Below are 19,071 nucleotides of genomic sequence, written 5' to 3'. Positions count from 1 at the left end.
TAATATGATTCCATATTTAATTCTAGCTTCTTTCTTTTCGTTTTTTTATTTCTTGTTCCTTTTTAATTTCATTTATTTCTTTTCTTTTTTATTTTTTATTTTCATAATCTAATTTCATTCACCTTTTTTGCTATTTTTATTCATTCTACTTTTAAAATTTCTAGCGATTTTCATTTACTTTTTTCTCTTTTTTTAATTTCATTTTTTTCAAAAAAAAAAAACTTTTTTTCATAATCTAATTCTACACACCTCTTTGGCTCCTTTTTATTCATTTTTTACATAAATAAAAAGGATAATTAATATATTATATTTTAATTTATTGTATTTTTTCTATATCTCAAAAAATAATTATTCTAACATATATCAAATCAATAACAGTTGAAGTATACTGTTGCAATATACTATGATACTCACGTGGTATATATCATATACTGCTAGGGTATTATACAGGACTGGCGGTTCATTCCTTCAAGAAAAACACTCAGTCATCTATGAAACCAACCTGGTATATATCATATACTGATAGAGGATCATAGAGGTCCGATTCATCCCTCCAAGAAAAACACAATTCAATCCTATGTGATACCCGCATGGTATATGTCATATACTGACAGAGTATCATAGAAGATTGATTCATTCCTTCAAAATAATGCTACTCATTCCTCTATTATACCCATATGGTATATTGTATGCTGACATGGTATCATAGAGGATTGATTCTTTTTTTCAAGAAAACACCCCTTAGTCCTCTATGATACCCCCATGGTATATGTCATCTAATAACAACGTATCATGGATGAATGACCCGCATGATATATCATATACTCACAAGATATCATAAAGGACCGACTCATTCTTCCAAAAAAATAGCTTAATCGTCTATGATACTCACATGGTATATATCAAGGTATCCCAAAGATTGGTTCATTCTTTCAAGAAAAACACTCAGTCATCTATGATAAAAACCTGATATACGATATACTAATAGGGTATCATAGAGGACTGACAGTTCATTCCTTCAAGAAAAATACACATTCCACTGTGATACCAACCTGGTATATACCATATACTAATATGGTATCATAGATGTCAGATTTATTCCTTAAAGACAACTTTACTCAGTCCTCTATGATGATCGCATGATATATATCATATACTGACAGGGTATCATAATTGACTTGTTCATTCCTTCAAATAAAAACATTATTTTGTCCTTTATGATACTCACATGGTATATTTCATATGCCGATAGAGATCATAAAGGACTAACTCATTCCTTCAAGAAAAACATAACTCATTTCTTAAATCTTTTTTTTTTTTTTTAAAAACTCACTGTCCTCTATGATACCAACATTGTATATATATCATATATTGATAGGGTATCATTAAGGGTCGATTCATTCCTTCAAAAAATTCCTTAGTCCTTTATGATACTCACATAGTATATATTATATATTGACAGGGTATCATAAATGACTTGTTCATTCCCTCAAAAGAAAAAATTATAAAAAAACAATATATATCTTTTTTTTTTAAAAAAAAGTTAAAGCTTAATTTTGATACTCTAAATTTTATATCATTTTTAGCAAGTTAAAGTTTGTAAAAGAAAATTAAATAATGTTTTAGATACAATTTTGTTTCATTTGCAAAAGAGAAAAAGTTTACAAAAATATATTTTTTGTTACTTTTAAATTTTAATAAATAACCTAATGACTTTAATATATTTCTTATATTATTTCTTGTTATATTCTAATTGTTGAATTTTTCTATAACTTTATTAATCTAAAATAATTAATTAGTATATCATATACTGACAGGGTATCATGGAAGATCAATTCATGCCTTCAAAAAAATAAGATTGTGTCCTTTATGATACTCATATGGTATATCATATATTGACAGGATATCATAGAGGACTGACAGTTCATTCGTTCAAGAAAAACACTCAATCCTCTATGTTATCAACCTGGTATATATCATATACTGACAGAGTATCATCAGTGACTGACCCATATGGTATATCATATACTGATACAATATCATTGAGGACTAGCAGTTCATTCCTTCAAGAAAAACACTCAGTCCTCTATGATACCAATATGGTATATATATTGACAAGGTACCATAGAGAAGGGTTCATTGCTTAAAATAAGAAAATACTTCTCTGTGCTCTATGATACCCACATGGTATATATCATATACAGGCAAGGTACAAAAAAAAAACCGATTCATTCCTTTAAAAAACTCCTCCTTTTATGATAAATATATAATATGTATTATATACTGATAGAGTATCATAAAGGTCATGCTCATTCCTTCAAAAGAAAGATTTTTTTTTTAAAAAAGAAGAAGTTAAAGCTTAATTTTGAATTTTGATACACTAATTTTTATATCATTTTAGCAACTTAAAATTTTTAAAATAAAATAAAATAGTGTTTTAGATATAATTTTGTTTCATTTGCAAAAGAGAAAACAATTATAAAAATATATTTTTATTAATTTAAATTTTAATAATAAGTTAATGACTTTAATATATATCTTATATTATTTCTTGTTATAGTCTAGTTGTTTAATTTTTCTATATTTTTACTAATAAAAAAAGACAAAAATGAAAAAGGGACAAAAAAAGAAGAAAATAAACAAAGGAAAAAAATTTAAGTGCAAAAAGGATATAAGTATTAGAATAGGAAAAAACAAAAGAAAAATAAGTTGGGACTCGGGACCAGCCCCCAGGCGGCCGCAATTTGGAGGTAATTGATGCTGCAAGAGTTCGGGTAAATATTATTCACCGAAGCGGTAAGCCGGTGACCACTGTAATTAAATTTCAAGGGGCACATTAGGGTAAATATTTTATTTTTACGAAGGAAATAAGATCTCTTCACATCTTACAATTTGAATAGAAGATAATATCTTTTTCAGATATCTTATGTGTTATTTTTAGATTTTTTTATGTGTAAAAAATGAAAATCTGTTGTAAAAAATGTCATAAAACTAAAAAAAAAAATTATATATATATATATATATATATATATATATATATATATATATATATATATATATATAAAGGATCAAAAATTCATTTCTCCCTATATTTTATGGGGGTTTATTAGATCCCACCGTCATAAATAAAAGTCAAATAATTTTGATTTTTTAAAATTTTAATTGATAGGTCGTACTGCATGCGGATGCACAATAGCGTTTGTGGCGGTACTTTAGGATTTATGTTGAAGAATGAAAAAAATAACACATCGGTGGTTAATGAGATGCGTGGTCTCTTTATATAAACTTGGACAATCCTTCCCTCATAAGCTAGCTTTTGGGGTTGAGTTAGATCCAAAATTAGCCTCCACGCTCTTTAACACAAGATTTTGAGTCTTGTCTGTCACGTTGTTATATTTATATTTCTACATGTGAATATGTGATATTCTATATATGTTTTGTGAGATTGAATTTTTTTTATTTTTTTTATTTCATAATATACAAGTAAAGTTCAGTTATTTTCCGATCATAAAAATTAATTTAATGATACCAATACAATAATTTTGGAGTCTGGACGATTATAAGTGAAATGGCGCACCAAACACTCAACAGATTTGCATTTGACTTCCTTATTAATTCAATAAATATATTATTAGGCCATATGCTTTCCTTCTGCCTGGTTCAAGCCTCTATTGCAAGCGACATGTTGCATTAACTTGTAGTATCATTTAAATTAAAACGTATAATTTTTCCATTAGGTAAAGATAAATTAGAATCATGTTCGGCCTAAATGACATATTAATAAGTTTTCAAGGGAACATATTGTAATCACAATGTTACGTGATATTGTGATCGAATTCTAATGGACTCAATTGAATATTTTTACTTTTTTGTTAATTAACAACTTAAAAAATTACCCAATATATGTTTTTGATTTTTCAAGCTCTTCCATGTGATACAAACACTTCGAAAATTGAAAGAAAGGATATGGCATGTTGTGAACTTTATACTTTGCAGCAAATTAATGTGTGAGCGAGAACGTGCTAATAAAGACGTTCTTGTTATATCTACAAAGTTAAGAATTGATTATATTTAATCTTTTTCTTTGATTTCCTAGTTTAGGCAATCCCAACGAATAATCTATAGTAATGCATATTATACTGGGAATTCAGTACTAACTTTTTAAAACGTTTTTCACTTTAACTTTTCTATCATACATCTTAATTTTATACAATACTGTTATAATTTTAAAAGTTAAACAATCTTTCCATTGACAAAGATTTTTCAATAGTTTAAACATTTTAGATATAAAAGTTGTGATTCAGAGTACTTTAAACATCATTTTTAAAGTACTTTTTAGAGACAAAATACTTTCTCTGCCCAATTTATTTGAGGGTTTATCTATTTTGGAAGTCAAAAAAGTCTTTCTTTAAGTACAATTTTAAATATAGATTCTTCTATTATTTTATAACAAAATTTACATATTTGAAAACTATATAAAAAACACTATAAGTCCGCATCATTAATAAATCACAATATATGAAAAAAAGTTGGAGAAACCCGTAGTCAAATAAAAAGTTGTTTGAATGCCCAAATAGGTCAACCCTCGTATAAATTGGGACGGGTAGAGTAATATTTTTCATCATGTTTTACTCAAAACAAGGTTATCTCCTATAATTTTAATACAATCATCCTAATATTATAATCTCACATCCAACATATAGGAGTTGTGCTTTTATCATTTAAAATAAGTTTGATTACAAGAGAATTAAAATAAGAAAGATTAGTGTAATATCTCAAACCGAAACTTACGAGATGTTATTTTTTCGGGGAGTTCGACTCTTTAATCCAAAAAAAGATGGTCATGCAAGCTTGCTTCCATGTTTCAGCTCCATTTCCTCCTTTCTTTGTCTTTGTCTACTGTTTACTTCCTTGTTAACGAAGGGGTTCCCCAAGAGTCTGACCTTGTCCTTTCTTTTAATTATGGGGATCGGAGAAGCCTAAATCACTAGTTTTGGACTATCGAGAAACCCCCCTCTGCCCGCATCCCTGTAACTTGCTTTGCTTTTTTCCTTTAAAGACCCCGTCTGCTTCAGACCCCGCCTGCTTCACACCTTCTATGATAGGGGAAATACTTCCGCACAACTACTAATTTGATTAGCATAAATGAACCTCCCGCTGCTAAGGGAGAGCAATAAAGAAAATCAAATGATTGTTTTTTAACTAGCGCCCTCTTTTAGGTATGCAGGTACTAAGAGTCCTCTTACTACCAACCATCAGACATCATCTGGCTGGATCTTGCCGGTATCAACGACGAGGAAGAAACAACCAAAAACAAAAACTAACTATATCTCTCGGCCCAAACAACATCCTGGGCATAGGGGAGAACGGAGCAACGAGGAAACGCCCTTGTGAACTAAATGTTATGAAGGTATACCGGAGGGAAGTTTCTGAAATCATCCCTAAAATTTAATATCAGATTACCTAATAGGCTAATACCATAAGTAATTGGTGGATAAATCCGATCCCAAATTTTATTACGGAGATTAGTTTCCTAATTCGATAGCTAAAGTACCCGTCATAATATAAAGTTGCAAACACTAGAGGACCTGAATTTGACTATTCACCATACTAGTATATATAGTATAGTCGCAGTATTCATTTCATTTTTAAGTTATGTCCTTCAGACAACGTAGTCACCTGTAAGTCTATAGCCATAACCAACACCACCACCTTATTCTCCCTGTCGGAATTCTCAATTCTCAAAAAAAATGGCAACAGTTGCACCGACCCGTCAACCCAATTTAGAATCCCTAGCTCACATAGACATCACTAAACTTTCCCAATCTGAACTCCACGCACTTTCCCTTTGCTCTAACTCAGCTTACAATCTCCGTCATGCTAACGACGTCGTTATTCCCCAAATCGATCGTTCTTTATTCAATGAATCCACCTGTAGCCGCCGTCAAACGTATTCCCGTCTCCGTCACCAACGCCACCGTTCTCGTGTGCCAGGTCATCACCCTTCCACGTCACAACCCAAACCCGGTTCATCATCCGACCCGGAAACTCACTCAATTCTTCATTTCCTTAAGTACTTCATTAACAACCCTAATTCTAACTCTCCACCACCACCGCCACCGCCGCCGCCGCCAAGTGTTACCTTTCCTGCGACACAGCCGGGAATTCAAGAAAAATTGATGAATGAGTGTGATAAAAAAAGGAAAAGAGGACGTAAACACAAGGATAATAAACAGGTGAAAGATAATAGGGTTAGGAGTGATGTGGTAATTGTGAATGAAAATGGTGAGGTGGTTGATTTAAACAATTTAGAGAGTAATGGGGATAAACTGTATAATGGGGAATTGGAGAAAAGGACTGTTGGGTTAAAGACTGAAGAAGAGGTACTTGGTTTTGTTAGGGATTTGGAAGGGCAGTGGTGTAGTAGAAGGAAGAGGAGGAAATATGTTGATGCTAGTGGATTTGGTGATACATTGCCTATTGGTTGGAAGCTCTTGTTAGCTCTTCGTAGACGAGATGGTCGCGTTTGGGTTTATTGTCGCAGATACGTGAGGTTGTTAAGCTTTTCGACTTTGTTACTTTTGCTTGTTAATTGCATGTTCATTTATAAGCTTTTATGCGTTACGGTTATGCGGTTCATTATGTACAAATATATTACCCACGGACATGCACGTATGTATAGATATATATGTAATATGATATATGATTATATGTACGTGCGTGTGTGTTCAAATATTTAATAGCAAAAATATAAGACAAAATTGACCTAGGCGCATGGGGCAACACAAGTGACATCTTAAAGGCGAATTCACCCACCCCCAAAACCCCCTGGTTGGGTAGATTTTTACCCCGATGAGTGTTTAGTGGCTTTTAGATCATGGTTATGCTGTTACGGTTATGCATTAGGGTTATGTGGTCCATTGGTGTTTACTTTGAAATTAGGTAGTATGTACTCCTAATTTTGTGATGGAAATGCTAATCATTATTCTGTTGCATGTTTGTTAAATACTAACTAGATTTACGCAGATTTTATGTGTTGCAATTTCATTGCACGTGTTTGTTGAAGTATCATGAATTTGCATGTTTTGTTGTGAAAATGTTAGCTCTTTGACTGCGGGGACTTCTCCTCTGTAAATATGGGCTTCAGCACTGCCCTAGTGTTATCAATACCAATGTTACCAATTTCAAAAAAAATAAAAATAAAAAAATGTTAGTTCTTTGGTGAGTTTGTGCATACTCTATATTTGATTACCAAAAGTATATGCACTGATACAGTGCATGCTATTGGGATGGGGTGGTTCTCTCACGGTTTCTTCCTCAAGAACCAGGCACATAGCTCATGGAATCTCAATCCTGAACATATTGCAGCCTAAATGCAGGACAGTAGGAATGATTGGATAATTCCACTTGTTGAATTTTCTAGGATCGGTGAAGTAGGTAATATGATTGTGTTGCATCATGAAGATCACCATTTTCAAGTTAGTGGATGCAAGAGTTAGCTGAGATTGAAGTATTACCAGATTTAGCATAATTACTTAGATTTAGATAATCACTCAATTTCACAGGGAACTCATTATAGCTGATTAATGGAAAGCTACTTTTAACTCGAAAATATTGACTCTACCTTGAATAAGTTCCTGTACAGCTTGGTGCGAGTAAATGAGCCTCTGTCCCCAGAATTTCTTCTCTGGAATTATGAAGACCGAAATAGTGGCAGAACTGCACCAGCCCCTTTGTCCAATGGTCCTTTCCCGCTTTGCTCCCTAGTTGACTCAAAACTTCAGCCTCGAGTCAACTCGGACTCGGGTGCGGGTATCCGATACGGGTACGGATCCGATAAAATTTACATTTTAAGATTCGGGGGTGCACATCTGGGTGGGGAGATTCGGCTAAGAAAATTCAAAAGTATAAAAAGGTGGAGCTATAAATGTTGAGAGAAAAACATGAAGCAGCAAAAATGAGACAAAAGTACTATAATATTAAAGGTATGTAATTTCCCTTATCTTAAATCCATTTTATCTTTAATTTTGAGAAATCAAAATCTCAATTTTCCCCCAAATTTATCGATGGACTCCGGTCAAAGTATCCGAACTTGGTTGACCGTATCCCGATCCAGCGCCAGCTCCCGACCAGTGTCGAGACGGAATCGGCACCAAAAACGGAGAGTCCGCGCAACTTAGGTCAGTGGTGAAGGTTCCTTTTCACTAGACAGTCCTTCCCTCGTGAAGTTCATTTTGATTAAGGATGATTTAGGACAAAAACTTGAAGCTCTTGAGCACATTACCATTTGGTCTTGAAAAAATTTACTAGCTCATTAACATATTAATATAATTTCTATACAAACTTCCGTTTGTTCATGAAGGACTAATATGCTCAAACAGTCTAAGGTCCTTTTTGTTATCCAAGTCCAAATGTATAGTTTCATGGATGCTAAATACTTAGGTGTGCTCCACATAGTGGTACTTAATTTTTTAGTTGTATGTCAAACCTTCTCTTTAATGACCCTTTGATAAAGACAATGCCGTCATGAAGTTTCACAGATCTTATTTGTTGTAAATTTCAAGGTTTTAAAGAATCTGAGGATTCTTTGTACTGGAAACATGGCAATAATGGTGTTTTTACTGTCAAATCAGCATACAATTATCAGCTCAGGCAATATACACAATCTGATCAGTGGCCATGGAAATCCATTTGGAAGACTAAGGCACCGTATAAGGTTTCATGTTTCTCTTGGCTGGTAGCAAGAGAAGCATGTCTCACCCAGGAAAACTTAAGGAGAAGGGGTTTTCATCTATGTACTAGATGTGTTCTGTGTGATGCAGCCAGAGAAAGTAACTCACATTTATTTATACATTGTCCTTTCACTATACAATTGTGGCAATTTTTCCTGAACATGGTAGGACTAAGTTGGACTATGCCGGCGAACAGCTGTGAGTTATTGAAGTGCTGGAACTATAATGGGGGAGCAGTAAGACAAAAGAGTTGGTGGAAACTTGTCCCAGCAGTTATTTGGTGGATAATTTGGAAGGAGAGGAACAATAGAGTTTTTGAAGACAAATGTAATTCTGTGCAGAAAATTAAGATGAATTGTGTCATTTTGTTTCACTTTTGGTATAAAGAAAACTATGTAGAAGAGGCTGAATCACTAGTTGATATGATAGGTTCCTTGTGAAGCAGTAGTCTGCAGTATGGTGGGGTGTTTTTTTTTTTTTTTTTTTTTTTTTAAATTTTGTATGGCTGCACTGTCATGGTGCAGGTTTAATATATATATATATATAAATATACATGTTACCAGTCTCAAAATTTTTTTTTGTTGTAGATCAAAAAGCTTGAAATCTATTTCTATCTGTTGCTTGATGCATTTCTCGCATTTGCAAATACTAGGGTATACTTTGTTCGCTTTCTTGTGTTTGCTGAAAACATATTATGAAGATTGCCATTACAATTCTTATCAAAACCTAGTTTTAGGAGCCATCCTTTTGGAACATGATAATGTACATTTGTCAATTAATTTTTTTTTTTACCCGAAAAATTTCTCTGGAGTTATTAATTTCTTCATAGTGGCAGAGGGTTATTTGTCTCTTTTTGGTCTTTCCTATTTCGGGGAAACAACCAGAAGCTCTGCTGTGTTGAATCAGAAAGCCTTTTACACTATCGTTACCTGTTCAAAAAAACCAAAAAAAAAAAAAAAAAAAAAAAAAAAAACCTTTAACACTATTGATCTGGATCACATTAAAATTTTCTGTTGTAATATTGTAAGGATTCAGGACATAACATGGGGTTCGGTTTGGTGACAGATGGTTGATGGATATGTAGGATATGCTGTATATTCGAACTTATAAATTTGTTAATTGACTTACCGGATTTTGTATTTATGATGATAATTCACTGGATAGGCTGCTTGATCGATTTGAAACACTGTTTATGTCCTAATTATAAGATGATTACTGCCTCTCTCTTATTTTGTGTGCTAAGTCCAGTATTTTCTTCTTACTTTGGCAATTTTCTCTGCTAGCCCTACTGGTCAACAGTTTATATCATGCAAAGAGGCTTCATCATACTTGCGGTCCCACTTTTTGTCTGGTGAAGCAAACCAGCAAGTTGATGCCACTGTTTCTAAAAGTGTGAGTAGCTTCCACGGTGATACCAGTTTGGTGTTGTCAACAAACATCCAAGAAAATCCTCATTCTCTTCAAAAAGGTGATGTGGCAAAGCATGACATAGTTGCACATGCAGTTGTACCCAGTTCATCTACTCTAGACCTACATCTCAGTGAAGTTTGCTTGATGGAGATGGATAATCTCCCTGAGGTTAAAGTTCAAGACATTTTCGAATGTTATAAATGCAACTTGACATTTGAAGAAAAGAATGCATATTTGCAGCATCTGTTCTCATTTCACCAGCGCACAACAAGAAGGTACAGGGTTGGGCCATCTGTTGGAGATGGGGTCATAATTAGAGATGGAAAATATGAATGCCAGTTCTGCCATAAGGTATTTGAAGAAAGGCGTAGTTACAATGGTCATGTAGGAGTCCATGTGAGAAACAATGCAAGAGGAACTGTGGATGTAGCTGCTGCTGTTGCAGCAGACAAGAGTGTTCAATCTCCACATCATGATGGGTTGCCTTCAACATGTAAAATGGATGCTTTAATTGAAATTGCCCAAAATTCAGTTGTAGAAACTTCTAGTGCTAGACCTGCGACCAAGGGCAGCAGCATGCCATCTAGTACTTCAATGGGCTTGGATGGAAATATGGCTACCAACATTGACCAAGTTGCGAGGTCGAACATTGAAACATGTCTTGAACAAGGCAGAGATCAGCCTGATAATACCTGCATGGGAGTAGATAAGAATAGGAGTGGTGAGATCTTGGCCAACAAGTTCAATCCGAGAGTGATCTCAACCAATGATTATGAGCAGCCTGAGGATGATGAGGCTAAGAAGGCTGGAAGCAACAAGGCAGTGGAGGGCCTGGGAAAAGAGCAGACAAAAGAAAATGATGATGTTCAACCAGAGACCGTGGAACTAACTTTTCAGGAAATTGCTAGTCAGAATGCATTAACTAGCTCTTCAGTCTCTACGGTGCGGTCATTGTATAATGATTTTGAGCACTCTGAGGATGGTGACGTGAAGAAGGATGGAACTGATAATGTAGCAGTGGGTGAGGGGAACAGCCTGACTAAAGCAAATGATGTTGAATCAGAAACTATGGAACTAAGTTCTCAGGACAATGCTACTCTGAATGGGTTAACCAGCTCCTCATTGTCTATGGTGGAACCATCTCATAGTACTTTTGAGCATCCTGAGAGTGATGACATGAAGAAGGATGGGAATGACCCGCTAGTAGTTTGTCTTGGACAGAGCCTGACTGAAGCATATAATGATGTGGAGCCCGAGAATATAGAATTCACTTTTCAGCAAAATGCTACTCAAGATGAGTTAGCTAGCTTTTCAGAGCCTATGGTGCAAGTGCAACCATTCGACAACTCTACTGGCATTCTTTCAGGATCAAATAAGGTAAAGATGCATTTTCTGCATCAGTAGAGGTCATACATTTATCTCATAGATGCTGAGGACGACCTTGTTCTTTGTTTTTATCCTCTAAAAAAAGCACCAAGTAACGCTTGAGCAATTTTCCCTCCTTTTCTGAGTTTCTGACAAATGCTCAACTTCGTTGATTCCGGATCATTTTTCATTTTTCAAAACTTAATTGGTTATCCTACCTAAGAGTTTATGTATTAGGGTCTCTTTTGTCTTTTGTTCATCTCCAAGATAGGTGCGAATGAAGAATACTATGGCTTGGTCATGATGACTATTTCAGGTCAATTTGGCCAAAGCTATAATGTGCTTACTCTTCAATCTGTCTGGAAACAAAATCTATAGGTTGGATATAAGGGAGTCCAAAATATGCGTTTGCCAGCAGACAACTATTGCATTCAGAAAATAGTTTTTATGTTAAAACACCCCTCTACTCTCAGGGTTTACCAAGCCTCTAAATACATCCCTTGTTTGATCAGCATTTTGATATGCCTACAGTCCAGTAACAAGCAGGGAACACGTGCATTTCTCTGTTGATACTGATCAACATTGGCTACTTTTTTTTTTCCTGCTTATTGATAACCCAACCTACCTGATGCACCGTGGGTGAGACCTTTTTATGCACCAGTTTATCATCATTAGGAATCTTTAAGATGTTATAACTTTTAGTCCCACTCATTGTAGCATCTGCTTAAGTAGTGAACGTGTTACTATCCTCTTGCTTTGCTTACATTAATCTAACTTGTGTTATCTTAGTTCCACTATCCTAACTGTTTGAAGGCTTTAATTATTTGAGAATTATCGCTGTTATTGGCAATTCCAAAAGTGCAGATTGCTGTCGTGTTGGGTGTTATGCAGCAAGGTTTTGGATATTAGCTTATTTCACAATCATTCTGGTTGATAGATACTAAAATTCCTGTTATCTCTTGTTCAACTAATTCCCTAATTTCACGGTTAGTAATCTATTTTTCCTAAAACCTCTGTAGGACGATGGCGAAGTTTCTGCTATTGGTCAGACTCTGGATAATGGAACCGGGTTCGAGGAGTTTAGGCTGGATGAGATAGAACACTTTGAATACAGCTTTGATGTTGGTCATCAATCTCCTTCTTTACCCGTAGCTTCTATTGGGTTGAGCAATGATGCAAGGATGGAAGAGGCTTTTGCATCGGTTGGATTTGATTCTGGAGGAATCATTTTAAACATGGAAGATCAGCTTTCAACAATATGTGTGTGGTGCAGAGCAGAGTTCAAGCTCGAAGCTTATGATACAGAAGCTCATTCAGATTCAATTGGATTTATGTGTCCAGACTGCAAGGCTAAAATATCTGGACATCTGGAGAGTGGTCTTTCCTTGAGTCCTCACGGTTTCTGATTTTCCACTGGGCCATCTCGTTGCGCTTGCTGCTCAATGTCTTTATACATGTGGTAATTCCTTGACTTGCTTAAGTTCTAGCTTCTTTAATCAGTAACAAACAAATCTTTTTGCCACTTCTTTCCTTCTTCACATGTCTCAACTGTGAAAAAAGGCTCATGCTACTACTGCTCCGTATTAGTTTATGCTTTATCAAGCTTATTTTACTGACTTGGCATTTTTCATCAAGCTTATTTTACTGACTTGGCATTTTTCATCTAATTACAGGAGATGCAGGTCTATTTTCCGGCCTAAAGAGATGGCTGTTACAAAGCATGCATGTGCTCTTTTCTTAGGAGATGGAGTTTTAGCTGGAATCCGCAGTTTGCTGTAAATTCATCTATCGAATAGTGTAGTTTGTAGTATCCCGCATTCTGATATGTTTAACTTACGGAAGACAGCAGATGTGTCTCTATACATGAATTGAACAGTGTATATTTTGGTTATGTGTATATATCTGTTTACGTATGTCACCGATTAGCTCTATGAGCCCCTTTAGAATCTAGTAATATCTTGAGAGGGTCCTTGGCTTTCTACCATTTTCTTTTTCTGGTTTAACTATCTGTATCTGAAGCCCATTGGCTTGATTGTCTGCATTCGCACCGGATCGGCTCACTAAGGGAGTAGAGGCGTAGAGCACTCTTTATCAAAAGGTTCTTCTCCAATCCCAGGGCTCGAACCCGAGACCACCAATATAATTAAGGTTGGAGGGATTCCAACCATCTCAATCATGTATGAAGCACTATTTTTCATGAAGTTTCCCTAGTAACGAGTCAATTCCTTTTAATGTAGCCTTTTAGTTTTGGTTATCCAATAGCTGATGGCTTAGCTGATCCCTTGTACAAGTAATGTTGTGCTTTCTATTTATACTAGACTTGATAACAGTCGTATGAAGTGGAGTATTTCAGTTCATTTGTGAAGATGAGCATCTTGTTCGTTATCCTTCATTTATAATGCAAAAGGAACATTAAAATATGAAGTTGGCTGTGGAAAGATCCTTTCATTTTGGACAGACGGAAAAAACGTTCTATTTTCCTTTGCATCGTGAATGTTCGAAAGTAGTACTTTAGGGAGACTTTTTTTTATTTGTTAAAGACTTGTTAATTGGACCATCTTGTGTTAACGTAAGAGCGATTCTTGTTGATGTTCACACCTCTGGAAAAGTTAGAATACTTATGCCACGTGTACTCTCAGGATAGTGTTAGACAACACTTTAAACACGTACGTTAGGTTCTGAATCGCTTTAGTATGTAACTAAAAATTTGACAAAAATTCAGGGTGAAAAATTATCTATTATCCTTTTCTTGGTTAAAAGTTAAAACAAAACAGTCAAGACTTGTTTGTTTTGAAGAACAAAACGAATTGTTTTTAAAACTAAACATTTGGTTCTTCATGCCAAATAGTATTTTGACAAATTAATTTCACTGATCTTGCTGGCCATTCAAATATAATATCCCCTCTTTTACTGTCACTCTTACACTTGCGTTTGACAAATTAATTTCACCGATCTTGTCAGAAGATGATCATGGGACTTTCTGGGAAATACATGGTATTTTGCTTATCGATTAAGTGATAAACTGCATGCTACACTTGTGCTTTAGATATAAGCTAGAATAAAGTCTCCTTTTTGACCGTTTTTTCTACCCTTCACTTTTCACGTTAAATAATACATATTCCTTCCGATATTCAGGAGTGAGTATTATGTAACGGCATAAAGTCCAATACCATTTTTTTTTTTTTAATCAGGAGCAAACATACAATGGAACTTATTCTGACGACCTTTATGATACAGGGGAAAATGGCAAGCTAGATAGATGAGTGTAACTTGATGTTGTTAAAGCTAGTTAATGATTGAAGCTAGCTAAGTTGGTGTGAATGAGAAATGGAGGGAAAAAGGCAATGGAAGGAAAATGAAGTTCAAAGCAAAGTTCCTTTGAAAAGGAGCTTTGTACCACATTGGTGGTATAAAGGGAAAGTTATGTGCTTATATTAGAAAACACTTCCTCTAGCTCTTAAAGGGTTGAGAAGAGGGACTCCCCTCGCGCCATCGTTGCTCGGCTTCGGATTGATTGATTAAATTTTGGCGGAATAAAATTAAAACTTCCCCAACGTTCTTATTTTTTTCGGAAAAGGCATGGCCTCTCCGAACAGCCACCAAAGCCTATTCTGAAAGGCATGTTCGAGGCTATATAAACTGAGGCAATGCCTCAATGCATGTTCGAGGCTATATAAACTGAGGCAATGCCTCAATTTTCGACTACTGAAATTTTTTCCTTGCATTGCAAATTTTGCATTCTTTTTCCAGAAATAAAACTATCGAGTCTTAGTGTGTTTCGTTGCCAAATTTGAGTTCGCCGAAGTCGTAGGCGTTTGAGGTACCGCCACTCCTGCGACAGGTATATCCGTTTTATCCTGGGAGGAAATAATCCGTAACCTCGGGTACAGTGAGGGGGTTAAATTCCTTAAGGACACATAGTGAATTCTGTGGTCTCGGATATTTCTTAATTTTTGCACACAGTTTCTGTCTTCGTTTTCTACTTACTGGTTTTTTCCAGTTTCTGGTTCTGGTTTCCTACGGTTCTGAACACGGGCGTATAACAGATGTCAAACGTCAATCAATTCCTTCGTACTTCGATCCAATTAATCGATCAATCTAGGAGAAAATCAAGTCATAAAGTTTAACTTTCTTTTTTCACTTCAAGACAAGGTTTTGAATATGCTATTGTGCTCAGCCACTCTATGGCGGAACTAGGTGACGGGAGGGGGTTCAACATAAATAGGGTAAAAAGAAGTTTGTAGTATATAATTTACTTACTGAGCAAAGCTAGTTTATCCCTTGTACAAGTAATGTCTATGGCATGTCCAAAATGTGGACAGCAACTGCCGCTGCCCCCACAAAGTATACTATTTCGTTGCCAGTGTGGCAATTTGATTCCTCTAGGCAATAGTGACAGGTCACTGCCAGTCCAAGAACATGGTAGATCCAGTTCAAAAATGAGAAGATTCAGAGATAAATTTAGGAGAAACAGTTCGAGAAAGAACAGTCCAAGTACTAGTCCACGTTTGTCTCTTCTTTTCACAAAGCCACCACCAAGTGGGAAGCGTGCACTTCTTTGTGGGGTGACTTACAAGAAGGAAAAATTCAGGCTTAGTGGAACACTGCATGATGTAAACAGCATGAGGAACTTGCTGGTTAAAAAAATTAGCTTTTCAGATGAATCCATTCTCATTCTAGCAGGTATTCCCGTTTCTCTATTGCTAGTCTCAGAAGCGGATTCATGAATTTATTTGTGGTTCAATTTTCATGGTTCTTAACACTGAACAAATTGCACTTGAACTTATAAGTTCATTATTTAATATTTTATGAAATTATATAAGTAGAAAGTACTAAATTTTCAACAAATACAAAATTCTGAATCCATAATCCTAGTTCCTGGAAGTGTAACGGGTTTACGAATAAGAACCTAAAATATCAAATTTAAATACTGAATCTACCTCCTAGTATGATGATGAATAAGAAATATTTTCATACCTTACTTTTGAATGGAAACAACTTGCAGAAGAAGCAGCATATAAACCTCCAACTAGGAGAAACGTCCTAGAGGCTTTCAAGTGGCTAATGATTGACCTTAAATCGGGTGACTCGTTGGTGTTCTACTTCTCAGGACACGGCTTACAACAACCTGATTTTCTTGATGATGAGCTAGATGGTTTTGATGAAACGATCTGTCCTCTTGACTGTACGACTAAAGGCATGATCACTGATAATAACATCAATGATATTCTTGTCAAACCACTCACTCCAGGTGTTACACTTCATGCTATCATCGACTCTTGTCATAGTGGAACTATTCTCGATTTACCTTGGGTATACAACAGAGAGTATGTTCTTACCATCCCAAAGTTCTTTTTAGTTTCTAACAGTTGTTTCATATGTGTCTTCAAACTTGGAATCTTGAAAAATACATAGGATTTAACTTATTTACACTAACAATGAGAAATCTTACAATAGCAGTGTAATTTGACATGTTATAAGCTTATTTAGCTGGTTGCCAACTTACCTGTAGTTATCCTTTTGGTGATTTGATGGTATAAAAAATTATTTTAAACTATCAATATATATAAGTTAAACTCATATATATATAGACCTCTAATCCAGAAGTCCATAATATTTGACACCTTATGCATCCATTTTAAATCTGCTAAGATAGTTAATGTGAGATTGGGTTTGTAAATTACTACTTTTCTCTAAACAAGCTAATTGTCCCGACTGTATATTGAGAAAAATCTAATCTTGACAGTTTTATCAACAGGAAAAATCACATAAGCATATATTTCGTCCTTTTTTTTTTTTTTTTTTTTTTTTTTTTTTTTTAACTATGATTTGTTATGCATTTTACTTTTTTCTCGGGGATGAGTTTAAACTATAATCTTTTCCACTAGTTAACCCTACAAATGAGAGCAACTAGTAGTATGCATTTCCATCAAGAACAAGCTCAGGCAAACTAATATTTCAGCAGAATCCTGATAATCAGTAGCATTTTCAATCGCACTGCTTATGTCAGTTATTTGGATTTTAACAGGAAAAGTTGGGCTGATAACAGACCCCCATCCGGAACTAAAAAGGGTACGAGTGGTGGAAGGGCCATCGGTTTCAGTGCTTGCAGGGATAATCAACTAGCTGCAGAAACCTCTGTAATATTATTTGTTTCCATCCTTTAATTGGTTTCTTTGTATGATTGATCTACATAACCTATCCCCACGTACAATAATAATATGAATGTTATGCAGGCTCTATCTGATGAAAAAACTATGATGGGTGCTATGACTTACACATTTATAAAAGCTCTCTCGGAAAACACAAATATAACATACCAAGGATTACTTGATTATATGCACAACGAAATCGAAAATGTTAACAAAGCTAGATGTCCACTGCTGAAGCCATTCCAAGGCAAGATAGATCAGGTAACTCATCTCCCTGCCTAAAGTATTCCTTTTCAAAATTATCCTGGATCAGTTAATGCTATTGTTCTAAGGCTTTAGTAAGTTCTATTGACAATTTAAATGAATTTTTACACAATCAGTGCAAGGAGAAGAACTTGCCTTATTTTCCAGGTTACTAATATCACTTATTATGGATAGTTACATTTAATGACCTTTTAAGTGACTTGATAGTATAAAAAATTATACATTGTTAGTATATAAAAGTTCGAACAGTTCTGCACTTTTACTCAACTTTACCTCTTCTAGAGAGATGGACAATCATTCATCCACAAAATTTCAAGCAAATGTCCAGAAAATGAAAAACTTGTGTTATATCCCTTGAGTTAACATTGAGAATGTTTTTCATCAGCAGTTTAGTACAGTACCACAGTATATGCATGTCTCAAAGATTTAGACGTGCTATAATTCTCATCTATAAGCATGAATGGTTTGTAAGGTTTACATAGTACTTTGCTTATACCTGTTTTTCTGATATGATATTGTACTAACATTTAAACCTTGCAGGAACCAATGTTATCATCTTCTGAAAAATTCGACACTAACATAAAGTTCAAGCTCTAACTCTGCGGCAGAAAGTTGGATTTGGACCTAGATGTTTCCAGCTCCATGATAAAAGGAGGGTGCTGCTTGTTTCATACTTGTGCCTTATATTGCTTTCTTTTCTTTACCCTTCTCTATCTTTCTCTGAAAGTCAATCCAAAGATTTGTATCAACACTCTTTTTAATTTGGCTTTTTTCTATGATAATAATTCTATCCATGTTATCTGTGACTCTATCTCTGAGTTGATAAATGATAGTTTTAAATAAGGCATCGTGTTCTGATGGAGCCCCTTCCAATTTATATCATAAGCTTTTGTCGACAGACATCAAAGAAAACTCTCATTCTCCTCAAGAAGGTGATGCAACAAAGCATGACATAGTTGCACACACAGTTGTACCCAGTTCATCTACTCTAGACCTGCTTCTCAGTGAAGTTTGCGTGATGGATATGGATGATCTCCCCGAGGTTAAAGTTGAAGACATTTTTGAATGTTATAAATGCAACTTGACATTTGAAGAAAAGATTGCATATTTACAGCATCTGTTCTCACTTCACCAGCGGACCACTAGAA

At 35.0% G+C, this 19,071-nt stretch overlaps 2 protein-coding genes across 2 annotated transcripts; both read left to right on the top strand.

Annotated features, from left to right (window-relative positions):
- The first annotated feature begins 5,613 nt into the window (after window positions 1–5,613).
- Window positions 5,614–13,423, top strand: LOC132598799 (uncharacterized). The gene is made up of 4 exons (XM_060311895.1): window positions 5,614–6,553; window positions 10,016–11,519; window positions 12,527–12,966; window positions 13,181–13,423. Exons 1-3 carry the CDS (start codon window positions 5,751–5,753, stop codon window positions 12,911–12,913), a joined length of 2,694 nt encoding a protein of 897 aa, XP_060167878.1. The 5' UTR covers window positions 5,614–5,750; the 3' UTR covers window positions 12,914–12,966; window positions 13,181–13,423.
- Window positions 13,424–15,206: 1,783 nt separating this feature from the next.
- On the top strand, window positions 15,207–18,732 carry LOC132598798 (metacaspase-1-like). Its single transcript, XM_060311894.1, has 5 exons — window positions 15,207–16,190; window positions 16,513–16,834; window positions 17,536–17,647; window positions 17,744–17,920; window positions 18,464–18,732. The coding sequence occupies exons 1-5, from the start codon at window positions 15,800–15,802 to the stop codon at window positions 18,518–18,520; spliced, it is 1,059 nt and encodes a 352-aa protein (XP_060167877.1). The 5' UTR covers window positions 15,207–15,799; the 3' UTR covers window positions 18,521–18,732.
- The last annotated feature ends 339 nt before the right edge of the window (window positions 18,733–19,071 follow it).

The sequence above is a fragment of the Lycium barbarum genome, chromosome 6 (assembly GCF_019175385.1).
Source record: "Lycium barbarum isolate Lr01 chromosome 6, ASM1917538v2, whole genome shotgun sequence".
In the NCBI taxonomy this organism is placed as follows: domain Eukaryota; kingdom Viridiplantae; phylum Streptophyta; class Magnoliopsida; order Solanales; family Solanaceae; genus Lycium; species Lycium barbarum.
The sequence above is the reverse complement of the archived record's forward strand: the minus strand, read 5'-3'. Positions and strand labels throughout refer to the sequence as shown.

Excerpts from the sequence above, each read along its gene's own strand:
- LOC132598798 (XM_060311894.1), top strand. The coding sequence starts at position 15,800 with ATGTCTATGGCATGTCCAAAATGTGGACAGCAACTGCCGCTGCCCCCA. Across the intron at positions 16,835-17,535 it reads CCTTGGGTATACAACAGAGA|GAAAAGTTGGGCTGATAACA; the intron begins GTATGTTCTTAC and ends GGATTTTAACAG. Across the intron at positions 17,921-18,463 it reads TCCAAGGCAAGATAGATCAG|GAACCAATGTTATCATCTTC; the intron begins GTAACTCATCTC and ends TAAACCTTGCAG.
- LOC132598799 (XM_060311895.1), top strand. The coding sequence starts at position 5,751 with ATGGCAACAGTTGCACCGACCCGTCAACCCAATTTAGAATCCCTAGCT. Across the intron at positions 6,554-10,015 it reads TATTGTCGCAGATACGTGAG|CCCTACTGGTCAACAGTTTA; the intron begins GTTGTTAAGCTT and ends TTTCTCTGCTAG. Across the intron at positions 11,520-12,526 it reads TTCTTTCAGGATCAAATAAG|GACGATGGCGAAGTTTCTGC; the intron begins GTAAAGATGCAT and ends AAACCTCTGTAG.